At 41.1% G+C, this 26,990-nt stretch overlaps 2 protein-coding genes across 13 annotated transcripts in view; one reads left to right on the plus strand and one right to left on the minus strand.

The window, feature by feature from the left end:
• The window catches only part of NCOA3 (nuclear receptor coactivator 3), a 1,019,275-nt gene that overhangs the window by 291,083 nt on the left and 701,202 nt on the right, over positions 1-26,990 (minus strand). The window lies entirely within an intron of this gene.
• ZMYND8 (zinc finger MYND-type containing 8) overlaps positions 1-26,990 on the plus strand; it is a 122,295-nt gene that overhangs the window by 46,340 nt on the left and 48,965 nt on the right. For 9 of the 11 annotated variants that reach the window (XM_042465913.1, XM_042465917.1, XM_042465910.1 and 6 more), the window contains 3 exons: positions 299-369; positions 17,546-17,694; positions 25,201-25,419. In XM_042465913.1, coding sequence (XP_042321847.1) covers positions 299-369; positions 17,546-17,694; positions 25,201-25,419 — 439 coding nt within the window. Of the gene's footprint in view, positions 1-292; positions 370-14,884; positions 15,155-17,545; positions 17,695-25,200; positions 25,420-26,990 lie in introns of those variants that run through there. The other 2 variants (XM_042465920.1, XM_042465911.1) reach the window with 2 other exon arrangements.

The following is a 26,990-nucleotide window of genomic DNA, read 5'->3' on the forward strand; positions in this document are numbered from 1 at the left end:
GACTTCAGGTTTCTTTGGTTCATAATTATTTTTCTGCCCGCCCACCACCACTGCACTAAAGCCATAAGTATATGTCAGAAGTACTGTTACAGAGATTGGTATAAAATTGATGTGCACTTTGAACTTGAATATTAGTTCAATTTTTATTAATGGTATCAGCAGTGCTGATAATAGCACAAAATGATATGCCTCAGGTGACTATTAGTCACTGTATTCACATAATATAATTCACTATTAGTCTAATTCACAATTAGTCACAACAGTATTCACATAACATAAAATCTGTTTGTTCTTACAGCTTGGCTGAAGAAGAAATAAAGGCAGAGCAGGAGGTAGTGGAAGGGATGGATATCTCCACTCGATCCAAAGGTAAGTGAGGACATTAACATTGTTCATCTTTGTTAGTAAGAGCTTGATAAACAAGAATCTAATGTTCCTTCAACTTCTCATTTATAAAAAATGTGTGAACATTAGCAGCATGGGAAATTTTGACACCAGTTTGAGCTATGCTTATATGACTATGAGTGCTATTGCTTAATTTTTATACATAGTCATTTCTTTTGGCTCCTGCCCATTTGGTTACAAAGGCGGGTTACACACCACATTAAGTACGGAGTCAGTCCGTACTAGGGTTAGGAAGGTGCGGTGCTTCCGCACCCCCTAACCCTAGTATGAATGACTCCGTACAAAATGGCGGCCCCCCTTCCACATGGGGGCCGCCATGACGACGTCACGACTGCGCCGCCTCTATACGGGGCGGCACGGACGTGACGTCGTCGGTCCGCGCCAGGGCGCTTAGTGTACCTTTCCGCGGACCAGGAAGGAGCTCCATTTCGGAGCTCCTTCCTGGTTTGTGCGCCACTTTGCTTCACTGGGCGCGCACCTTCAGACGGCTGCGCCCAGCAAAGCAAGGGAGAAAGGGCCAAGCGGCCCCTTTCTCCCCCTCCCCACCACGCGGGCGGGGTGAAGCCCAAGACCCCTCGGCTGGGGAAAGCAGCTTTTGCCGCTTCCCCGCAGCCTGAAAAGCGGCGGATCAGGGCCTCAGTGAGGCCCCGATACACCGGGGAAGGGGGCGGGTACAGCCCGCCCAAATAGGCGGTCTGTAACCCGCCTAAGTTTGATCTTTTGTCCTCTGTCTCAGTGAAAGAACAACATTAACAAGAGTTAATTTTACTTTGCTTTTTTACTATATACTGCCATCATGTTGCAGATGCCACTAGTAAAGATCCAGCCCTTTTCTCCATGCCCTCATCTAAGGCTCTGTTCATATGTAACCACAATGTCCCAGTTTTCTCATTGATCTTACCTTCCCCATCTGTTTTTCTTACTCTACTCTCCAGAACCAGTCCTCAAAACCACTCTTCAGTTTCAGCGATCAGACCATCACCAGTCTCCTCAGACTTTTCATTGAAGCATTCCCTTCAGTCCCTCCTGAACCAAAATAAATACTTGTTTTTGTCATTTAAAGCTCCTTATGACCTCACTGCAACAATCTTCCACTCTCATATTTTACTATATCTTCAACTTCAACCTTCAATCTTTATTTCCACCACTTGAGCTACCTTTCTCATAAGATTTCAGACATTCTTCATAGCTGTTTTTTAGCTCAAGGGTAGGCAACCTGCGGCCGCGGGCTGGATGCGGCCCGGCAAGGCCTTGGGACCGGCCCCAGCCTGGTCCTGCCGCCGATTGCCACCAGGGCCTTTGGGGGGCAATTGTCTATAGAAGCCTCAGAAACATGCATTAATTAACATTTTTAAAAAATCAGCAATTTTTTTCGCAGGTCCCTCCATTTTTTAAAAAAGTGTCTTCCATTTGAAAATTTTACCCTACATTTGTCCTGGTTTATTTATATATTTATTTTTTTAAAAAAAATATTTTAATTATTTATTTTTTGGCTTCGGCCCCCCATTGTCTGAGGGACAGCAACCCGGCCCCCGGCTCAAAAAGGTTGCCTACCCCTGTTCTAGCTAGAACTCCCTAGAACATATGTACATTGTTTCTCTACTGTAAAACCAGTGTTCCAATACCCTCCTCTTATATTTAGCCTTTTAACAAGCATCACTTCTTCATCTTCAACTGCAATGTAGCTAAATATCCTTAATTATATTTATACTCGTTCATCTCTTTGTTCATCTTGCCTCTCAGTTATTTGCCTCATCATTTTTAAATTTTGGTTGTGAGTTCCTCAGGTCAGGAAGTTGTGTTTTGTTTAGATTGTGTTGGTTTGTAAAGCACTAGATATGTAAATAGTACTGCAGTAGGTCACTGGGTGACCTTGAGTAAGTCTCTCAGCCTCAGATGATGGCAATGGCAAATCCCTTCTGAAGAAACACGCCAAGAAAACCCTGGGATAGGTTTGCCTTAGGGAAGTTGGAAACCACTTGATGACACACAGCAGCAACAAGGACAATGACAATGTAATGGACAGGGTAGTTCTTTGTCTGTCTGGCAGAGAAAGGATGGATCAGTCACATGAGATCTTTCACCCATACTGATCTTGACACTAAAGAAAATAAACTGATTATTAATTCCTTTTCAGTTTTGGTCTTTCAGTGTTTTGCTCCCTATGTATAGTGCAAATGCAGTTTTTGCACAATTTAAAAATACTGATTTTAGCTAGATGCATTATCTGTCTATTATAATTTATTACTATAATTCTATATGAAGAGCAATAAAAACCACTCCATCTGACAAATATATCATTGAGAACTATACAGTCGGCCCTCCATTTTCGTGGGGGTTAGGGGCACAAGACTCTCGCGAAAGTGGAAAAACCTTGAATAAGTGGGGAAGCACGTACGCTTCTCCCCTTCCCTCTCATACTTTAGCTTGCCCAAGAGGAAAAGCCTGGGAAGGAGGAGGAGGAGGAGCGCATGCATGCACATGGGGACAGACACAAATAATTGAATCCACAAATGTTGAAGCTGTGAAAGTGGAGGGCCGGCTATATATTTTCTTTATATTTGTTACCATTTTACATTTATAAATACGGTGTTATGACTTGCCTGTAGCCACCTAATGCATTTATATGCAAAGTGAGATTTTAACCGGAAACTTTGTGATTCCTGCTGTTACCTAATAGTACACTATATTTCTTTTTGTTGGCAGTGCTTGTTGATTACTGTATATACTAATGTATAAGTCTAGAAATTTAGGTAAAAATATTGACCTAAAAAAACCTGAGTCAGCTTATCCATGGGTCAATGTAAGTTCTGTATCTTAACTCTTATTTAAAAGAAGGAACCATCTCCTGATGAAAAGTAAGAGTATAATATGTAAAGCACCAACCCCCTCTACTCTCTCATCCATCCAGTCATAAGAGTAAGCACAAAGGGTTATGTCTGGTGGAATTTTTATAAGTTCTGTGACATTATTTTGCTTTGCTTCATCCTTGAGATCTTTGCTATATGCCATCTCTGAAGATGCCAGCCACAGATGCTGGCAAAACTTAGCTAGACACAAGATCCTAATTAATGTATTGACATCTCTTGAATCTGCCCTTCCTCTGAGTTATTCATGTTTTTTTGTGTAATAAAAGATAATCTTGAAGTGCTGGGAGACTGTTTATAGTCTTCAACAAGCAGATTATTTAGCAGGAATCCAAGGTCATGGATTATGGCTTTGGATAAATGAGTGGTGACACTGCAAAGAGAATTGCATTTCATTTCTGTATTTTATTTGGCCATTATGCATGGTGGAAAAAAAGTATGAGCTCTATTCTGAAAGAAAATTAGAAATAAAATGTATAGGGCAAACAGGAAATGACAAGATAAGATAAAAGGGAGTATTTGAAAGTACTTGCCTGGAATAAACTCTCAAGTTACTTCTATTTTACCCTCCTGTAGGAGATGTGGTTACTTGTAACAGGCATCCTAAGCATCAGATTCTGATGGTTGCATCCATCTGAATTGATTATACAGTTTGCTTTCAGAGGATAATGTAAGCTAAGACTGGATTTCTTGGTCTCTTGTTTGCAGAATTATTTTTCAGCAAGTTATGCAGATGCCTATTAATAACTTAGCATGTTAGCGTTTTATTTAGTACAGATTGTGTGCTAGGTTTTCACAGAACGTTAAAATCTTGCACTTTCTTCCTAGAGGCATTACTGTCCAAATGCACAAAATGTGTGGTACAGGAAGAGGGTGGGCCTGAGTGAGCTTGGAAAGGTGAAGTGAAAGAAAATTGAGTAATGTGGTTAAAATGCTTCAGAAAAAGTTTTGCTGAATAAATGTGACCTAATAAGCAGAAAGGAAGAGGCCGGTCTTGGCATGGTGTTGGTAAAGAGGAATGGGCAAACTATTTTCATACTGTATCAGTTTTGTTATTCCATTTTTGAATTAATTTGCATGTTTAAAAAGAAATCTTCATAAAAAGTTTACATACATTCCATGTCAAAATACATTTTTATGGGGAAATATTATTTGTATTTTATCACAAAATGAATATTTTTCTGCATAGGTTGTTGCTTTTTTTAAAAGATCAGAATCTACCATACATTGCAAACATCAGATGATTCAGTTTCTGGGACATAAGAATAACTATGTGACAATTGGAAAGGAGTGGAAAATCTAAAAACAAAAAACCAAGAATTGGCTTTAATTTCTAGTTTACCATATTTTCCGTGGAGGCAAACAATTAAAAAGTTTTAAACTGTGAGACACCCCAACATATCACAGGGGAATTGGTTCTCTGATCCTGATTTGTTCACATTGGCAGGTTACAGACCGCCCATTTGGGGCGGGCTGCACCTGCCCCTTTCCCCAGTGTATTGGGGCCTCAGCTGTGAGAACGGCAGCCGCTGAGGCCCCGATCGCCGCTTTTCAGGCTTGGCCCCTTTCTCCCTTGCTTTGCTGGGTGCAACTGTCTGAAGGCTGCGCCCAGCAATGCAAAGCGGCGCCGCAAATCAGGAAGGAGCTCCGAAACGGAGCTCCGAAACGGAGCTCCTTCCTGGTCCGCGGAAAGGGCGCACTATGTGCCCTGGCGTGGACCGACGACGTCACGTCCGCGCCATCCCGTATAGAGGCAGCGCGGTCATGAAGTCATCATGGCGGCCCTCATGTGGAAGGGGAGCCGCCATTTTGTACGGACTCAGTCCGTACTAGGGTTAGGGGGGTGCGGAAGCACCGCACCTTCCTAACCCTAGTACGGACTGACTCCATACTTTCATGGCGGTGTGTAACCCGCCATTATGTTGTAGCATAAAAAAGTAACAGCCCTGGCTTATTTGAAGAATGTATAAAGCAGTTAATATTATTTCCTAGTACCTGGAAGAAGAGTGGGAATCATATGGCCCAGAAGATGTTGAACTGTAATTCCTAGCCACCTTAGCTAGCATACCTAGTGGTAAGGAATGATAGGAACTGCAGTCCAAAAACATGTGGAGGGCTGCATGATTCCCACTAATGTCCAAGAACCTGCTGTCAGTGTGTTAAGGACCATAGTTCCTTCTCCATCTGTCATCAGCTAGCCTGAAAGGTATCTTTGTGTTTTTTGTGTGCCACAGCAGCTGAGCAAGGTAATTTTGGAAGTGCTGCTGGAATTGATGCAGTTCCCTTTCTTGAGTTAACTTTGCATTGCATTAAGGGCATATATGTTTTTATTTTATTGGGTGGGGAGAGGGGCTGTTGAGGGAACAGATAAAGTAAACTTGAAGGAAGAGTGTTCAGAATATTTTCCTTGTAATCACATCTGGAAATATTAAACTCTTGTGAGCACCATCTCATTATGGCTTTTCTGAGGGCTTGGCAAGACACAAGATCAATATGCAAATGTCAAACTATATATTTGCTGTGACTTTTGTTCAAACACCAAACTATATATTTGAATGTATAAAGCACAACATAATGTTCATTTCATAGAAGGCTGGTCAATTAATTTCCTTAAAGCTCCTCTAAATAAATGGCTCTAAAACAATTTCATTTCACGAAATTAATAGGAATAATATTTGACAAAACTAATAGGAAGATCACACACAAAGTAATTTTCCACAAGTTCATTGAATAAATAAATCCATTCTTAATTGATAACTTCTCAATCTTCACATTTTCTATCACCCTTTTTCTCCTTCATAGCCCTGGATCATAGCAAATCATCTATCTACAGCTATACATTTTCTTGCACATAGGATCATCAGCCATTTATGCGCACACGCCTTATTTTTTCATTCACATGAAGCCTTCCATTCACAAAATTATACATGCACCTTCACATTCCCTTTGACCTACAGCAACCCCATGACTTTCATAGGGGTTTCTTAGACAAGAAACACTCAGCACATTTCTTTCCTCTCTGCTCATCACCCCTTGCCCTTCCACTTTCTCTCTGCTATATTATCATAGCCTACTCATACTCCTAAGCAGCACTTGATCTCTCAGCCCCTTTGTGCAAGGTGCCTTGTCCAGTTATTACACCACTCCGCGTTCTTCCTAGAGTCTTTTGCAGCTTCCCTCTAACAGTGCATCAAGTGCACATGGGAAAGACTTCTGTTTTGCTTATCTTGTCTTTCTATCTATCTGTCATTTTCTCTTCACTTCTTTTACTTTTATAGAGCAGTTGAGCATGCTGTAAAACATGCTTCAGCTACTCTGTCATCTTGTTTTCCCCAGGGTGCTCTAGGGTCAGTGATGAGCAGATCCTGCCTCACTGAGGGTGTGGAGGTGCAGCTGTATCTCTATGGATGTCAAATTGTGGAAATTGAACTTGAAGGAAGACAAGCAAAATTCTGTGGAAGAAACTTTATCAGTGTTACTTTGGAATGATGGATTAAGGAATGAGGTTGTTAGAACACCATGAGAGAAGATTTTAAAGATTTCAATTTTCTTCCTATTTAGAGAGATGGGCAGATTTTGATGTGGACAGGATGGCCTTTCACAATAATGTGGTTGTTCTTCAGTCTAGAAATGTTCACCATATTGGTCCTTTAGAATGTTGTGCCTAGAGGTGTATTAACATGAAAGGGTAGAGTGGAAGTAACATCCAGATGATAAGTACCGTAGGTAAAAACAAAGAAGGAAAATGTGTTGGCAAATCCATTTTTTAGTTTGAAAATCATGATTATTACAGAGGTTTCTGTGCTTACAATATAATCACTTTTTATTACCCTAAATTTCTACAATAATTTTGTGTTTTACTTTTTATTTTAATTGGTGGGTGTACTGTATTACATTTGGAGCTAGGAACTCATATCTACAGGAATTATTCTGCGGGTGATACTTCACATGCCAAGGGAAATTCAGCTACCCCCCACTGATGCCCCAAATGTTACAAAAGTATATACATAGAGCATTACTGAAAGCAGTAGGTGAGCAAAATGTATTACAGGTAAAGTATGGAACTAGTTTGTTGTTGTTGTTGTTGTTGTTGTTGTTGTTGTTGTTGTTGCTGTGTGCCTTCAAGTTGTTTTCAGCTTATGGTGACCCTAAGGCAAAACTATCATGGGGTTTTCTTGGAAAAAAGATTTGTTCACAGGGTTTTGCCTTGCCTTCCTCTGAGGCTGTGAGAATTTGATTTGCCCAGGGTTATCCAGTGGGTTTTCATGGTCAAGCAGGAATTCAAATCTTGGTCTTCAGCATTGTTTAAACCATTGTACCATGTTGACACTACTTTATGGAAGTAACTTGTATATCTTAATTGAGATCCTGAATTTATGAAAGGAGGTTTAAAAAGGTGGGAGTACTTGTTCTACTACCACACAAGATGACTCATTATATTGAATTTAGTGGTTGTGTGCAAAATCAGTATTGTGCAATAAGTACTGTGGGATAACAGCAAATTCCTAATAATTAAAATGCAAGTTTATAAGTCAGAAACAGGGAGAAGTCAGATCCCAGGTATATGCCATTTTTGGCATTAGTTCATAGATATGGGGGCCTAAATACCCCAAAGGCACCAGATCCCATCTTGGAACTAAGCAGGTGTCCAGGAAAGCTGCCAGCAGCCGATAGCAAAGAGACCCAAAGAGTCTTGGAGACAAGGTAATAACAAGTTACCGGCAGACAAGAAACCACAAGTAAGCCGTATCTGAGGCAGTCTAGAGTCCAGTGTTTCAGAAGCAGAGTAGTCAGAATATACCAAGAGTTCAGGATTCCAGAAGGCAAAGTAGTTAGGTAAAGGTCCAAAGGTTCAGTCCAGAGATTCAGGCAACACATGAGTACAAGACAAGGTGCTGTCACCAGAGACATCAGTTAACCTCTGACAACTCCCTGGCATTCTTCCCAGGCTTTTATCTCCATCTCTCATGTGTGCAGCTGTGATTGCTTGGCGCTTTGCATAAATTCTTTGGGAGTGGTGTATGCTCTCCCTTTCTGACCTTTGCTGGATGAAAGAAGGCATGGATAAGGTCGCCTCCTCGTTCTCCTCAGTGCCTAAGCTGGCAGGAGCCTCTGCTGAGCTGGTGCCAGGTTTCTGGCTGTCCTTGCTAGCACAGGCATTGAGGAACCAGGGCCTGGCTCAGGGCTGGGTTCCTCCTCCAAGTCCTCATCCTCCACACAGGGCATGACAGCAGGGTCAGTTCTGGTTAGTACTTGGATGGGAGACTGCCAACAAATATCAGGTGCTCTAGGGTATGTTTAAGGAAGGAACGGGCAAAACCATCTCCTTGTTCCTTGCCTATAAAATTCATTAAGTGGATGGGTGACTTGAAGGCCCATAGGCACACATTGGCACTTGAGACCAAGACTTGGTCAAATAGCTATGATCCTACTGCGCCATCATGCATTGAATGTTATCTGGTCTCTTAGAAGCATTTGCTCATTTCTCCTTAGTGCTTTAATGTTTTTATTATCATTATAACATGCCTGAAATCTGTGCACTCAGTAGGCTGTAATGTAAGTAATAAATATTTAATGGTGTGTAATTATGTGTCTTTGAAAATTTGTACAACTGTGCAAAATGGCTTTCTCTTACTATACAGAACTTGGTTTTACTTTAATGGAAAAACTACTGTTACTAGTATAATGTTATTAGCTCTGGGCTGTGTTGGCAAGCTAAACTTGGCTTAACCTGTGCTGCACAAGTATTTTTTATAAGACTAGATGCTTCTTGTGCTCCAAATTATCAGTGTTTCAGCTTCTAAGGCTCCTAATAGTTGGGAAGTCAAAAACATCACTGCATTTACAGATGTCTTAAGTGACAGGATTAGAATGTTGCTTTCTACATTTAGATCTTTGTCTGTACTGCACATTGGGAAAGAAGACAATAAGATTTTGCCCTTGGAATAGTTTAGCCAGTTCCCTCCACCCCACAAAGCCAACTGTGTACATTATCATAACTATTTACTTATCCCAACTTCCTCTTAGTATGGGACCCAAGGTGGCATAGTATTAGATTAAGATTATGTGACATTGTATGCATTATTAGTAGGCAAATAGTCTTCCAAAACTCATTTCTAGAGTGGATTCAGATAACCCATATTCAGCATATGTGGTTTTTTCCTTACAGAGTGACGTAGGGCAGGAAAGGTAGGTTCTGCTGCTGACACCAAAATGGGAGACTATCATTGTAAGATGTCATTGTAACAGCTGGATTTTCAGAGTCCATGGAGAACTTCTACAGAAAAGGCCTCACAGTCATCTCTTTCAGAGAAGTGGCATGATCACTTCCCTCAAAAAAGCATTTACTGCCTCCCAGACCCCTTTGGTTAATTTTTTTTTAATCAGAATACTGTACTTTTATGCTTATCTGAGTAAAAAGACTTGCATAATTTTGATCCTTGATAATGACAATGCATGGTCTCTGTGTCTCACACAATAGGGTTTTGCGCCGGCAGAGAGACTCCATTCGGAAAGCTGAAGAAACTGAGTAGATTAGTTGGAGCCCTGCCTCTTGTGTATTGATCAGGTCCAATCCTGCCAATCTAGCTCCTCCTTCAGTTTTTTCGCCCCCCACAAGAGAAACATTTCTTTCAGATTGCTCTCCAGCTGAGTTCTCTCGTGTATGGTAGAGTTAGTTTTTATTCGTTTTTCTAACTTTTGTATTGTGAGTATTGCCCTTACAAAGCTTTGTAGTGAGTGTTTGTTTATTTTGGGGGGTTGGGGGGTATGTATATTTTTCACCCAGCTGGGTGCTTTGCTTCTAGACCCCTTATGCCTCCAATTCTTTAAGCTCCGTCTATATCACTCTGACCAGCTCCAAGATGGACTTGGAGGAATTCACTATGAGGGCCAAGTCGATGAGGAGAGAGAAAGTGGTGTGAATGTTTTGGAGCAACTGTGTGCGGGAGAACGACACCAGCAACCAATCGTCCAAATAAAGAAAAATCTTGATTCCCTGAATGTGAAGGTGAGAGATAGCCACTACTATGCACTCTGGAAAACATGGGGAGCGGTGCAGAGGCCAAAGGACAGGACGGTATATTGATACGAGATCTCCATCGACAGCGAAGCAGAGAAACTTATGATGTTGAGGTCAGATGGCAATGTGAAAGTAAGCATCTTTCAGGTTGATCGATGCAAACCAATCCCCTAATGAAGAAAGGGGAAGATGGATTGAAGGGTCCCCATCTTGAACTTGCATAGGCACGTCTCTGGACTCGGTTATGGCTCAAGCCTATCTCCCCACCAGAAGGGCAGAAGCCTTTTGTGCCCACCTTCACGCTGTTCTCCACATGGACCATTCTACAGCGACAGACATTCAACGTGTTCTAGGCCTCATGGCCCCAACCACAGTCGTGACCTACTAAGCCCGTCTAAGATTTTGTCTGCTACAAGAATGGTTTCTTTCTGTTTTCTACCACCTCAACAACAGATAGTCCAAGAAGCTGACACTCCCTCAACCTGTCTGTGCCTCTCTTTGGTGATAGCTGATCTCTGAGAACATCCACAGGGGAATGCCCTTTCAACCTCCAGAACCCTCCAGAATGGTCACCACAGTTGCATCCGTGACAGGCTAGGGGCCCCACTGTGTTCAAGGCCGCTGAGCCCCTTCCAAAATGGAGGTGCACATCAATGCCCTGGAGCTCTTGGCTGTCATCAAGGCCTTTCAGGCCTTCGAAAACCACCTCCATTGCAGGGTCATCCAGGTTATAACAGACAATACCACCATGGTCTTGTCTGGGAAAAGACTTCCCACACACTTGATGTTCGCCGTGCTTTGACATTTTACGTTCAACGTTCTGCTGAATTCAGGTTGACCAACAAGTTGTTTGTTTGTTACGGTAGACCTAGAAAAAGCCACCCTGTTTCTTCTCAAAGGTTTTCAAAGTAGATTGCCGAGACCATTTTGCTGCTTATAAACTTGCCAAACACCTTCCTCTTCTTGGTGTGCGCCCACATTCAACCAGGGCTGTCTCCTCGTCTGCCACCTTCCTCAGACGGCAGCTATGTGGTCTCAGCCTTCCACATTTGCCTGGCATTACCAGCTTGATTCCAGATCTTGTTGGGATGCCAGCTTTAGCCATGCCGGTCTTCTATTCTGCAGTGACCTTCCCACCTGCCACAGGTAAGCTTTTTAGTCACCCTATTGTGTGAGATCCAGAGACCACGAAGAAGAAGAACTGGTTGCTTAACTGTAATTGTGGTTCTTCGAGTGGTCATCTGTGCCCTCACACAAACTTGTCCTACCTCCCCACAGTCAGGTCTCTGTTAAGTTTCTTGCAGCAGACTCGAACTGTAGGAGGAACCAGATTGTTGGGATTGGGCATGCTCAGTACACAGGAGTGGGCGGGGCTCCCACCAATCTACTCAGCCTTTTTAGCTTTCCAAATGGAGTCTCTGCACAGGTGCAGAACCCTATTGTGAGGGCACAGATGACCACTCGAAGAACTACAGTTACAGATAAGCAATGTGTTCTTATCAACTGTTGCATCTCATATTCTAAAGGTAATATGATTAATGCAAACTAAAATAAACCTCTCAATAAAATTTGTATGTTGACTTGTATGTATTGTACATTCATACAGAAGCAGTTCCTAAGTGCGTTTTCACTGTAATGCACCAATAGTTAAACAATATAATTACAAAGCTATATTGAAGCTTTTTTAAAAAACAAAGGTACTGTTGCAAGTAAGATTACGTGCATAAAGCTGATGATTGCATTTGACTGTCAGGTTGCTGAGGAGCAGCATAATGTGAGAATGCTGCACCATTTTTCAAAGAACTGCATTGCTGTCAATATTTCACTGAACCAGGCTTAAAGTGATGCTATTGACATATGAGACTTTGGGGCCATTCAGACTACCTTTTACCCCAGTTCAGGAACTGGATAACCATAGGAAGTTCATATTGGTCCCGATTCTTCCACAATCGAATCCGAGGCTTCCACACCCATTCAGGGGCAAATGCCCCTTGGCGCAGGTCTTTTGAAAGCAGAGTAAAAGCAGTATCTCTTTAAAAAAAAAACGGGTCCGACAAATATGAACTTCGCCCTGGTCATGTTTGGGTCAAGTTCAGGGGAGAGATTTAGGTCAGAGGGAGGGCAGAGGGCGGAACATGCCTCCCCTTCATCAGGCGAAGGAACAGGAGGAGGAGAAGGAAGGAGCTGGAGAAAGGGTCAAGTTCAGGGGAAGGATGGTCAGAGGGAGAGCAGAGAATGGAACATGCCACCCTCTCGCAGGCAGCTTTCTCTCTCTCTCTCTTTTTAATTTTTAATTTTGACAGACTATGCGAATTGCTTTTTGCTATAGGGTGATACATATAGATAGAATGTGTGTGTGCTTGTTTTTCCCTTTCACTTCCTTGCTCCCATCAGGGCACCCCAGTTTGCAAAAGGCTTATTATTATTATTATTATTATTATTATTCATATTATTATTTCGTGTAAGAGTCAAATGCTACATGTGTGTGTGTGTGTGCTTGTGCTATTTCCCTTTCACTTCCTTGCTCCCATCAGGGCACCCCAGTTTGCAAAAGGCTTTTTTAAATTTATTTTTTATTTTTGTGTGTGTAAGATTTGAATGCTACAATGCGAATGTTACAAATGTTTCCCTTTTAATTTGGCAAATTGATACAATATGTGAATGCTTTTGCTACATATGTATGTGTGTGCATTCTGGGGTTGCAAGGAGGGAAAACAACGCAAGAGGATGCAGAGATGGCATTCTGGGGCGAGGAATTATTATTATTATTATTATTGTGACGGGAACGGGATGGCATGGCATGGGGGAGGAGGCTTGGGCTGGAAGCGAAGGCGAGACTGAAAGGCTGCAGAAACGCATGGGAGTCGCACTTTCTCAGCCTCAGGGGAAAGGCAATGGCAAATATCCTCAAAACCAATCTTGCCAAGAAAACCTCAGGATGGGGTCGTTTTAGGGTTGCCATAATGCATAATGACGCAAATAGACCCAACACACACACACCTGGAGATTTTTAAATTTGACAGAATATGCGCGCACACTTCTTCCACTTTTTTTAAAAAAAGGAGGGGGGAAAGTACCCCTTCTGTTGGCCAATGGCTGCAGGAGACGTCACCTCTGACAAAACTGGAAGAGAATTTGATTGACAGCAAAGGAGCCTTCATTTTAAACCGGTACCACAAATGTGAACTTTGGAGGTTTAATTTACCCCGATCAAGGTAAATGATAGAGGGCACATGTTTCCAGAGAGATTCAGGGGGGGGGGCCCCCGGATCTGCCCAGTTCCTTCCAGGGTAAATGGCCCAGTGGGAATGGGGCCTTTAAATGACTTGCATTCAGACTGCGTTCTGCTTAGAGTTTTAAAAACACTTTGGAGGGCTTCAGATAAATAGTGGTGGTAATGCAGCTAGACATTATTGGACATTATGTGGACAGTTCAAGTCATTGCAATTGCTTTACTTCTTAGGGTGGCATGTTTTGTGTGTGTGTTTTATTTTTTATCCTTACTAGGCAAGGAGTTTGAGGACAGAACACTCCAGGAACCTGTGTGCATTCTCAAACTGCAGTAAGGGAAAATTGTCTCTAGAACAGTGAGCATTTCTGTAGGAATATAATGTAGGAATGCTTCCCAGGTTATTTGATGTGAGGGACGAGTGTCTGTTACCCTCTCACCCTTTCAAATTACACCTAAAAGATCTGCCTTCCTGATTACAAAAGCAGATGAGGTCATTGTCTCTTATATGCTGTTGAAGTGATACTCAAAGTGGTGGTCTGTGAACCTGGGCTAGTGTCTTAGCCATCTGTTGCCAGGCCCTGGAGAACTTAAAAAGTAATATCCCAGTTCACAACAATAGCATTGAAGTTCAGCTTTAGCCTAATAGCCAGAGATGACCAGGAACTGCATGTAGGTAAATGAGCAGGTAGGCAGAGAAAGATTGGAGTAGCTCTCTGCCACTCGTCAGTCTCTAGCAGTATAGTTGCCTTTGTTTCAAATTTTTCGGGCTTATCTATAGGAAGATTTTCAAATACTTTGCTTTTATATTTTTATTGCAGTTTTCAGTAGTTTTGATTTTAGGAACATTCCACAGATAATACATTTGAACACAACTTTAAGTTACTAATGAATAAAACTGATCCATAATAAAAACTACATTTTGTAATCATACCAGAAGTACATTTTTCTGTTGTCATGTGTGTGCTTGTGTGCCTTCAAGTTGCCTGTTGACATATGGTTACACCATGAATTTAATAGGCAAGAAATACTCAGGTGGTTTTGCACCTAATATTTGTTAGTGATCTACCATCCAAGTACTAACCAGAAGTGTTCTTGTTTAATTTTCAAGATCAGATGGGATCTAGTGCCTTTTGGGTACTTAGGATGCCAACTGCTTTAGTTCAGAAGAGGTGAAGAGACAGTTTCTCAGTACTTATTACTGGAAAATGCAGCTACAGGAATAAAGAATGTTGTTATCCTCTACTACACCAGTTGCCTAGCCCTCTGCCCTGCCTTAAATATGTTACTGGAATAGGTGTGAGGTACTTGACTGGTTTGTCCACACAATTACCAAAGAAGGCTCTATACTTTCTCCTGCAGGAAAAGATATAGAAGAATGTGCTGGTTTTCTGGTGGTGTAGATACCTGGGCAACACAGCAGCGGTGAAGGCATGCTCTTTGTAAATCCAAAGCAGAAAGAAAATATGGTTTGGGCTTTTGAGCACCTCTGTTCTGTAGCAGCTGAACAAAATCCAGCCTTTAGCATCTTTAGATTTGGGGAGGAGACAAGGATTGCCAGGCAACTATCTGAGGAATCTCTGTTAGTTCTGAAGCTCTGAGAGAGGCAACGGCTCATCACACTTACCAGAAGTGAGTGATGTATTTGTCATGATAAAAAAAAATGTGGATGTCTTTAGCATTAATTGTTTTCTCTTATTTGGATTGATCTACTTGTTGGCTAATATTAAATGGCTTCTGCACTGGGGATACAAGGCTGTGTTCACCCAGTTGTATTATCAGTGAGGCTACCTAAAATTTCTGATGAATTTAGATGATTCATTATAACCTTCAGGCTATGTTGTCATGGATTGAATAGTTCAAGACAGTTATTATAGTAATTGGTCAAGCAATCATATGATAATTGATGTACATTGTGAACACTGTGAAATGATACAGTGTTTATACATACTTTGCTGTTCATACCCTTGCATGAATTGCGCACATTAAAAGATCATGCTCCCCAAATGCATATGCTGTTTTAATGAAGGACCAAGCTAGATCTACTGTTTTGTTTTTTATTAACACCATCTGTTACTGACCTGGTTTTCCACATGCTTCTTTGTTTAATTGCACTGAGTAATGGGGAGCCATTCCATGCCCTCTAGTGGACTGTTTTTTCAGGATTATGTGTTTACAGACAGAGGGACACCAGGCATTATTTTCTGTCCAAGATGGCAGAACTAGTTGGCTGCTATAACATAACGTATTGCACTTGTTCATTTGTTTAAATATTCCAGCAGATATGGAAACAACACGATAAAATTAGACCTATGCCAGTTATCCTGTGAAGAATCCTAGATAAAGCACAACATATTTAATGTCATAGACCTACACAGTGGTTAGGCTGATTCATACAACATGGTTGTTTAGCTGGTTTGTCTGAATTGAATGCGTCTGTGCCAAATGAATCATGTAAATCTGGTCTTAACTACTCAGCATCAATAAATTCCATTGGCAAACAGGCAGTGAGTTATACTTATTGTTCAAAAACAACAGTTGTGCATGTGTTGTTTGGTGTAAGTTCTTATATACACAAGGCAGTTAAACACATGCATCTGCCACATTTGATTATGTACATATGCATCACAGTTCTTATACATATGTGCTACTAGTGGAGGGATTTAGGCATATGCATAAGACTATGGGTAACTGTAGCCAGTTAGTTGTGTCATATGTCTTTTTGTATTTAGGGTTATGTATCTTCCACAAATCCTGCATTCCACATTCATTCTAAAATTGTGTATTTGCTCTGACCATCCAAATGGCATACAGTCTTGAAATTCATATCAGTTTCAAAGGAAGTTTGTTTCATCAGTTGTATCCTTGCTAGAGCACTTCCTCATCATGTGTGAAGTTGGGGCAGAAAAATGAAATGCACAGATATAGGATGGGGGACACCTGGCTGAATGAAACTACATGTGAAAGGGATCTGGGAGTCCAAGTAGACCACAAGTTGAACATAAGTCAACAGTGAGATGCGGCAGCTAAAAAGGCCAATGCAATTTTAGGCTGCATCAATAAAAGTATAGTGTCTAGATCAAGAGAAGGAATAGTGCCACTGTATTCTGCTCTGGTCCGGCCGCACCTGGAATATTGTGTCCAGTTCTGGGCACCACAATTCACAAAGGACATTGAGAAACTGGAACGTGTCCAAAGGAGGGCGACTAAAATGGTGAAGGGTCTGGAAACCATGCCCTATGAGGAACGACTCAGGGAGCTGGGGATGTTTAGCCTGGAGAAGAGAAGGTTAAGAGGTGATATGATAGCCCTGTTTAAATATTTGAAAGGATGTCATATTGAGGAGGGAGCAAGCTTGTTTTCTGCTGCTCCAGAGAACAGGACCCGGAACAATGGATGCAAGCTCCAGGAAAAGAGATTCCACCTCAACATTAGGAAGAACTTCCTGACAGTAAGGGCTGTTCGACAGTGGAACACACTCCCTTGGAGTGTAGTGGAGTCTCCTTCCTTGGAGGTCTTTAAGCAGAGGCTAGATGGCCATCTGTTGGGGATGCTTTGATTTGGATTTCCTGCATGGCAGGGGGTTGGACTGGATGGCCCGTGCGGTCTCTTCCAACTCTATGATTCTATGAATCACTCCACCGTGTCTTAGTATTCAGTTTTCCTAAACTGTTGACTTTCAGCAGTTGTGACCAGAAGTGATATCTTAATTACATTTATGTCTTTTATAAGACAAATGATCACAACTTTGAGAACTTACTGTGTTCTTGTGTGCATTATTTATCTATTTGCAACAGTTTTGTTTGGACTGATTCCATGTGGTTGGCTGGTGACTGTTTTGTAGCTGATAAAATGGAGAATGCTTGTTAGCTTCCTGAATGCTAAAAGTAATCTTCATAGCATTATTTATCTTTATTACATTTTTATTGTTGATGTTCTATTCAGTAAAGTACTAAATAAATAGTAGTATAGCAATGGCTTGGTATTGATTGTTAATCCTATTATACCTTCTTCTTTTTTAAGATCCTGGCTCTGCTGAACGTACAGCACAAAAAAGGAAATTTCCGAGTCCTCCACATTCTTCCAATGGTCACTCACCAGAAGACTCATCAACCAGCCCTATTAAAAAGAAAAAGAAACCTGGCTTGTTGAATAGTAATAATAAAGAGCAGGTAATAGAAGTCGTGGATCTGATCAGATATTGTATGTGATGATTGTTACCCATGGGTTTTGGCCCTTGGTCTAAGATCTCAACTTATGGTGGTAGTTCTCCTCTGGCTATAGGGCCTGTTAAGTATGGAGATTATTGCTGCATTTTAAAAATTTTCTGTGGCAGCCATCATTTGTATATGAACTAAGAAGTGAAGCCTGTAAGAGAGTGCTGTATTTGTAAGTAAACAGAATTCTGGTTAAATAGACACTTATTGTCAAAGAATGTTTAGTGTTTCTTTTATTTAAAAGATTTCCCTTCTCCAGGTAAATATTGGCAAGGTTTACTTAATTTCAGCACACACACAGAGGACATACAGTTCAAACAAACAAAAAACCTATGCAGGATCAGGCCAAAGGCTCTCAGCTGGGCCAGATCCTGCTTCCTGTAGTGGCAAGCGAGAGGCGCCTTGGAAGATCCAAAGCAGCTGGATAATTTTCTCCCATTGTTCTTTCCCAGCAATTGGTATGCAGAGTCATACTCTACATCCCCCATGGGATGTACTTTGCAACTAGGTGGACTTGGACCTCTCTCCTTCCTTGTGCACATTCTTACCAGAGACGCGGTCTCTTCTGCTAGGTCTTTGCCATGGGGCTAGCTAAATAAATAAGCCACATCATGGTAGAAACAACAGAGTCTCTTGTCTTTCGTGTTAATGTTCTTCAGGAGCTCTTGAGCTGGCTGCAGTGCTGAGCTGCGGTCATGATGGATGTATGACCAAGCTGAGGCTGCTGCAAGAACAGGATCTGATGATACTTCTCTTTTTCCCCGTACACCCTCATTAATTGCTACTCTGTTGATATTTATAACAGTAAATAGTCATCGTCTTATTACACATGCCCAGTACTACCCCATAAGGCAATCTTGTTGGTTAATCTTGTTGGTTAATCAAGAAATGAATTAATAGTAGGTAATATTCTGTTAAGTCAATTCTTGAATGATGAGTCAATACACAGTTAAATATAGTTAATTCAAAAGCTCTCCTCTAGTAGATTCTAGTAGAACTAACAATAGGATTTAGGCATGTATGTCCTAAGGAACATACAATGCTTTATGCTAAAGTGTAAAGTGCTACTCATTTTCACTTGGCATATGGTATTACCAAGAATGTATTAATATCTTCCTGGATGTAGGTCTAAGATGGCAAGACACGTCCATACTCTTGTTCCAATCACTAGTTTTGCATTTGAATTGCTGAACACAGATTGATGCAACCAGTGCATTACAGGAACAGAAAATCATCAGTGTGAGGTGGGTGAAGTAGGCCTCTCTAAGCAAGAGTTCTGCACTCTATAAGCAGCTGGAGAAGAGGCTCTCTCATTTCCACCCAGAAGTTGGCAAGGCACATAAGAGAGCCTGTCTGAAAGATGTGAACAGTCATATAGGGATATGTGGAAGCAGGGAGTCTTTTGAGTATAGTGGTCTTAACACTGATTAATGCTTTAAAGGTAATAACTAATCCCACTGTGACTAGGCAATTTAGAAGGATAAAGTGGTATCAAAAGCTACTTCAAAGTCCAATAGAACAATCAGGGATGCACTCCCCTGTTTTATATACACTATAAATATCTAACAGGCTGACCAAGGCCGTTCCTATTCCATGCTTGGCCCTGAAACCAGAATAAAAACTGGGTAGATAATCTGCCTCCTCCAGGATATTCTGGAGATGAGAAGTCACCAAATGTTGAAGTTCCTTGATAAGGAATGAAATACATGATTAATACTTAATATAGCTTATAAGTGCATATAAGTGATTCTGGACTAAGAATGCAGGTATGTGACTATAAAGAAATATATTTTGAGATTAACAAATTGCAGCTAGAATGTCACTACATCAATTGAAGCCCCTGTTTCCAACACATAGAAAGACACAGAGAACAAGTCTGGCATTTATGATTTAGGTACAGCGCACCTGCGTCATACGCGGGCGCGCTTTACGTGGACTTGAGCTTACGTGCTCAAGCCGCGGGGAGCATGCAGGGCGGAAGGGGCGGTGCGTCCCATTCAATTGAATGGGCGCATGCGCGCCGCTGCACCACCACACTGTCATGCACGAGCCCCATTGTTTCCACTGGGGCTTGAGCATAGGTGGAATTCACCTTACGCGGAGGGGTCCGGAACGGATCCCCCGCATAAGGAGAGGGCTGACTGTATAACATGTTTACTTCAGGAAACATGGTACATTTAAGGTTGTCATCCTCAATAAACATACCTTTTTGCTGTGGGCATGAGATCCCAGGAATATTGCTACCTTGGACACAATTATATTTCATTCCAGCATAAAATTGTATCTACATTTGCTTATTTAACAGTCGTAGTGGTATAGGTGTTTACATAGTGATTAATTTAGACTTGAAACAGTAACGGTTGAACTTCAGATTCCCCAGAGCCAGTTTGAATTTACTTCTGCTTTTGATTGAATAAATTGGGTTAGAGATTGAAGCGAGATAACCAGTTATTCAACACATTCTTGTGTGCAAAGGGATCTTGTAGCACCTTTGAGGCTAACTGTACGGAAGAAGTTGTAGCATAAGCTTTCATATACTTGGTCTACTTCCTCAGGGGTGTGTGTGTGTAAAGTTGAAAACAAGTAAGATTTCCGATTTCTGTACTGTTTAGCTTTCTCTTTTGAAAATTAGGAGGGTCAAGTCTCAAGCATGGTTATATGTTTTGCTGGAAGTGTTCCTTGGAAGCTCATGATTCTCAAGCTGTATGTATAGTCTGTGCTAGAGAACTGTGTCTAATTGGAGTAGCGAGGTCACTTTAGTTTGAAGACATTTTTGCATGTGTCCTCTACTTTTGTTTATTTTGTCATTTGTGCTGATTTCTTAGACACATTGCTGTTCTTTGAAACACATTTTTGTACTTGCTCTACTGTTTTGTGAACAAACTCATATTGTAGAAAATGATGACTTGTCTTAGTTTTAAATATATTTTATTTAGCTAAAAGGAAAATTAATTACTTTAAAAATGGTTGGAAGATATTTTAGATATGTATTATTTGCTCTCTATCTCAATTTTAATTTTCCAGAGAAATTGCCCAGGAATTTTGTTAGTCAGCAAAAACAAAAAAGAGTCTTGTTCTTAAAGACTAACAAGCTTTATCTGACATAAGCTTTTTGTGGATACTAACTTGCTTAGTTTGTGGAGCGTATCTCCATTTGGGAGACATTTACATGCATGTTGTGATAGAATTTGTTGAGGAAGAATGGACATACCAGAGGTACCAAAAATTATAATCTTATTGAAGAACAATGATTTTGCCTTTGGAATTCAGTTGTGGGACACCATGCTATGAGATACAAAAAATGATCGGGGGAGAGAGGTGTGACCAATGGATCATGTGTTGCTTAGTTTTGCTTTATACATGTATATTATTAGAACCATTCACCTAGCAGAAGCTATGGCGGCACATCGATATGAAGTGTTCATTTATCCCTGTTGTATTTTCACCAACCCTCTCTCTACACAGTTTCTCTGATCTCAGCTTGTTAACAACTGTTACTTTTCTGCTATTTCTTGAATGTACTGAAGTTACTTTGTTTAAAAATAACTAACTAGGACTTACACAGACTGCAACTTGACAGAATGGTGCTTAGAAAGTGTCATATGACAAAATGCTTTTCTAAAGCTAGAGAAGAAAAGGAAATGTTCATGAGTGGGGCACACAGTAGTGAATCCTTTTGTTACCTGGTGCAAATTAAATGAGCTAATATGTTTCAGTCAAGCCATTTCTTTTAGTATCCTGTTAAGTAGCTGGGCATCTGTTTCATCCAGAGCTTGAGCCAGAGATTCAAACCACCTCAGACTCAGGCTCTTGGTCCAAAGTAGCCTGAAGTAAAGTAGGTGTAGTCTGAAGCTTCAGGTCATCTTTGGTTTTCAGTTTGTAAACTCAGTTTGATACATTTTCTTTAAGATGTTTGTTGAAAAATGCCAGTCAGAGAGAGAGGAGGGGAGGGGAGGGGAGGGAAAGTTGGTTTGTTACTTAACTATCCTTCATGTTTTACCAGGGTTCTCCAATACAGTACTTTTGGAAGGAACACCAGTGATATTAAATATTGTTAACTTTGCATATTGACTCTTTAAGACTGCACTCCTCTGTAAACTTAAGTTGTTTTGCCATCAGTGGTTGCTATGTCTGAGTAGGCATGCCTAGAACTGCACTGTTGTGAACAGGGACACTTTAAGAGTTAGTGGTTGTATTTATTTATGCAACTGAAACCTTTCCTTATCCCAGTTGAAACCCAGTTCTTTCCTAAAATCAGAATCCTTGAATCTTTTTTTAAATTACTCTTGTTGCTGATTATGTTAGCCTTTTGAGTATAATCTTGTTGTTACATACAGTATAGATCAGTCACCTTCTAGTCAACTCTACCCCATTCTGTTTCTAATAGTAGTATTGTATTTGATTTGTATGTTGTTCACATATTTGAATACATATTTGAATTGCTCTCTCTCTCTCTCTCTGCCTATGTGGCATGGGGTTGTAACCTTACTCTTTATTCACCCGTCATGTGATGCAAATCTGCTGACCGTATTCTGTTCATCCTGTTTGCATCCTATGAATCTCCTATCCTATGAACCTTTTGCACACGAATTTTTGTTTCAGGGAGTCATGGTACTCATGTAGGCTTTTTCATGATGTAGAACCCAAAATATATGTCTAATGATGAGATGTTAGAGGAGGTACACATGTGTACAGGCACCTCACTGTACATTTTCTTATTTAGTACAGTATGTTACTCCATCAGAAATGTAGCAGCAGCTTGGCAAAGCATATGTTGCATCGAAGGCGGTTTTTGAGGTAGATGGAACCACAGACAGTTATGCTGTTGTATTCATCTCCATCCCATCCCCATCACTTCATACTGTTTTTATTTACTGTAAGTCCCTAACACATTCATTGCAGAGGTGGTAAGACATTCTTTTAGAAAATGCACAGGAAGAAAAACCCTTAGAAGACCACTTTGAATTTGTCTGAAATATGACAGGTGCCTGCCCCTCAAAGGAGATGTTATATCTGCACCTTGCATCCACTTTTGGCAAAATATGAACAAGTTACAGTCATTCGTTGATTTCTTCCATTATATTCAATGAAGAGACATCCAGAGCTTTGGAAGAAAAAGTGAGGGTGTGTTTTGGATCCATCCCAAAATGTGATGCCTATTTGTAGAGTTGTTAGCTGAAAGTGGTTCCTGTCCAAACGAACTTCTGAACTGCATCTTTTTTCCCTGTAAAATCCTACTAATAAATAAGATCTTGCCTATTATTTCAGGCCTTTAGCCAGGCAGCATGTTAATAAAAGTGGAGACAACCCCCATCATAGTTATTCTTATTTTCAGTTGTTTCTTAAAAATCTTGCAAGTATCTTGGTGAAGTAACAGTATCATATTGTGTGTGTGTGTGTGTGTGTGTGTGTGTAAAGATATTCCCTGCTGACAAAGTTGTCAAGTCGTGTCCGACCATAGGGGGCGGTGCTAATCTCCATTACTAAGACGAAGAGCCAGCGTTGTCAAGGACTACTCTGTGATCATGTGGCCAACATGATTGCACAGAATGCTGTTTACCTTCCCACCAAAGTGGTACCTATTTATCTACTTGCATTTGCCTGCTTTCGAACTGATAGGTTGGCAGAAGCTGGGACTAGTGATAGAAGCTCACACAGCACCTGGGCCTGAAAATGCCAACCTGCTGATCTTGCAGTCAACAGAGTCAGCATCTTAACCATTTGAGCCATCACATCCCTTATTTATATATTAAATGATACTGTTATTTCACCAAGATACTTGCAAGATTTTCTGTAATGTTCTTTCAAGAAATGTTAATAATTTTTCAGTGTCTGTGATAACTGGGTAGCCCCCAATGGTAGATGAGTTGAAATACAGAAAATTGCTAACATATGCCACGGTAAATCACAGCTTCACTTGTGTAAAGGCTGATATTTGGTGCAGCCCTTACGCAAACCTACACACAAACTCTGATACACACAGTGGAGCAAGAGACAGAAACACAACCTGTTCAAAAGTACTCAAAGCATGTGTTGAATCTCTTCTGTCATAAAGAAGATTTATGCATTCCCCTTGGAGATAGACACTATTACTCAAATATTGCAGAGGTGGGTTTATATAAATTACAAGAGCAGAGCCATGGCTTGGAAATTAGGGGATTGAGCTGCAGCCCTGATCCAGACCATTCAAACACATGCATACCTATGTGTACATATGCACATACAGTAACTGATATTTTCATTTGGAGGGAAACTTCTACTGCTTTAATTGTTTGTTTGATGGCCTACCTTTCTTCTAATATGGAAACCAGAACAAGTGACAGTATTGACTAAAACAAAATACAGCTTTAACCAGTCGTAATTAGTAAACAAGAACTGATTTATCTCATTCAAAATAGCACTAAGATTTAAAATTATTAAAAGCATTTAAAATGTAAAAGTGATGATAGAATAACATCCCCTCCCAATTTGAATATACTTCAGAATAATGATTTTTGCCTTCTTGGCCAGATGGGGCCAGCCACCCTTCTCCTGGGAGCAAGATCCACTGATGGGGGCAAGCCACTGAGAAAGGCCTCTGACATCTTTACCAAACATACCAAGGGAAAGAGCTTCTTTTGTACATCTCAAAACTTAAATTAATATAGGAGATCTATAATTTGCAGCTAATGGGAATTTTCATACCAGTGTAAAAATTAGGGAGCCCTGGTGGTGCCGTGGTTAAATGCTGGTGCTGCAGCCACTCACTCACAGTTACAGTTGTGAGTTTGATTCCAGCCAGGGGCTCCAGGGTCGACCCTGCCTGGCATCCTTCAGCAGTTGCTAAAGTGAGTACCCAGCTTGTTGGGAGCAATTAGCTTACATGTTGTATTTCACTTAGAGACTGCTTAGTTCAGTATGAAGTGGTATAGAAATGTAGTTGCTATTGCTAAAAATCAACCATGACTGGGGAGGAGAGAAGTCCAATCTGCACTTCATCCACCTGCTGCTTTTGGCGGGGGGGGGGGGGGGGGAGAAGGGATAGGTCTTAGCATTACTACTGCATAATTGATCTCACAAGTAGCTTGATTCTAATTAAGGGCTTCAAAACATCTGTGGTGGGGAAAGTGCATGTGCCTTAGGACACTGCTTCCTAGGGATCAACAGGCTTTTTTCTCCAGTGTGCCAGGAACTGTCACCATATTTTTACGCATTTTTAATACCTGTATCATTTTCCCTGGAAACTTGCAAACTGACATTGGTCCACGAATTAGCATTTTGAGTAGCACTGCCTTAGGAGACATATATTTAGCTCTGTTTTTGAATGTTCATCATTTGTTGAATGAGCTTATGGAATTGCATAAATGGAGATAGGTTCTATGAGATGTTTGGAGGGGGGCTGGTTGGTCATGTTTGATTATTATTATTTGAAAATATAAATTTGTTTTGAAACCAAACCTGTCTCTCTTGCCTACATTTCAGTCAGAACTAAGACATGGTCCGTTTTACTATATGAAGCAGCCACTCACCACAGACCCTGTTGATGTTGTACCGCAGGATGGACGGAATGATTTCTATTGCTGGGTTTGTCATCGGGAAGGCCAAGTCCTCTGCTGTGAACTCTGCCCTCGGGTTTATCACGCTAAATGTCTGAAACTGACAGCGGAGCCAGAGGGGGATTGGTTTTGCCCAGAATGTGAGGTTAGTTTGATATGAGGTACATATTTGTCTCATTGCTACTAGTTTTCTACCTCTCCAGACATGTTCTCTTCCCATATGGTTTGACTGCTGCTTCTTGGAAGCAGGGAAGGGGCTCTGCAAAGAATAGTTGAAAATTAGGATACTGCCTGTATGCCCAATGTTGTGTTATTATTTTATGGTTTCATAAGTTGTTTCACCTTTTCTCATCTGCATCCTTTGTTGAATTTGTCATGCACCATGCGGAATGGGCAGGAGCAAAAAATGGTGGAGAGGGAGTTCCACACACAGCTTCATTTACATACCGCTTTATACTGAACTAACAGTGTCTAAGCGGTTTACAAAGTGTAAGCTAATTGCCCCCAACAATCTGGGTACTCATTTTAGCGACCTCAGAAGGATGTTGAGCTTGAGCCCTTTTTCTGGTATTGAACTCTTGCAACCTTATGGTTTGTGAGTGAGTGGCTGCAGTACAGGCATTTAACCACTGCACCACCAGGGCTTTTACGGAGTGCATCCCTGCAGCAAAAGCAGCTTCCCCATGGCATCTTTTTCACACCATTTCTAAAAATTAGAATACTTAATAAGCTGGGCCAATTTTGTGATTTTCTCTATTTTTCCTCCCATGTTGGAAAGGGTTGGGTCTCCTCATCTCTTTTATGTAAGTATTTTCTGGACTTCACAGGGAATGAATTCCCCAGACCATTAGCAGAGTAAGGGTGAACATGATTTTGTCAATGTCGGGATAAGATTAATAGTACAGCGCACGCACCATATGCAGCCTTGCCATATGCAGATTTGAGGTTACACAGATGGCGAACCCTAATATGGTGTATGGGGTGTGCACCGCGCCGCACTGCGTGGGGACGCACCCCATTCAAATGAATGGGGCTTCATGATATGCGGGATTTGCCTTATGCGGGGGGGGGGGGGTCCGGAACGGATCCCCCGCATAAAGCAAGGGTGCTCTGTATAAAGAACAAAAAAGTGAAAGTGCCTGCTTTCATTGTAGGCATGGCTGTAATACTGGCCTAACACACAATATTTCAGACATCCCAATATTTAAAAAAAATTACACTCACACATGTTTTAGAGTTAGCACAATTGTAGCCATGTAATTTCAGTTTCACTGCTTAGAAAATTTACGGTGGCTTTGATAAGTCAGTCCTTACTCAGAGTGAAATTGTCACTCAGCACAATCTCCCTTATGACACCAAAGCCCTTCCCAATGGTCTGTTTTTCACAACCTTTTTTTGTTTTCTGGACTAAGAATGCAGAAAGCTACACTCTTTGGACACGATGGGGGAAAATAAGCAAGCTTTCATCAACAGCCTGGTTTCATCAAATTTCACAATTTAATAAAAGGATGGTGGCTCAGATGGACAGAAAGTGCCAGAAAAAACATCCACATTCTTGATTAAGTGTTGTACCACAGGAGTAATACAATAAATCTCCCATCCTGTATTTTAAAATGCCGTTTGAGAATCTAGCGCACTTACGTAAGCACAGAACAGCTGCAATATCCATTGAACCACTTAACCAAAAATTAATTTCAGTATTTCTGTTTGCATGTA

The sequence above is a fragment of the Sceloporus undulatus genome, chromosome 4 (genome assembly GCF_019175285.1).
Source record: "Sceloporus undulatus isolate JIND9_A2432 ecotype Alabama chromosome 4, SceUnd_v1.1, whole genome shotgun sequence".
Classification (NCBI taxonomy): Eukaryota; Metazoa; Chordata; class Lepidosauria; order Squamata; family Phrynosomatidae; genus Sceloporus; species Sceloporus undulatus.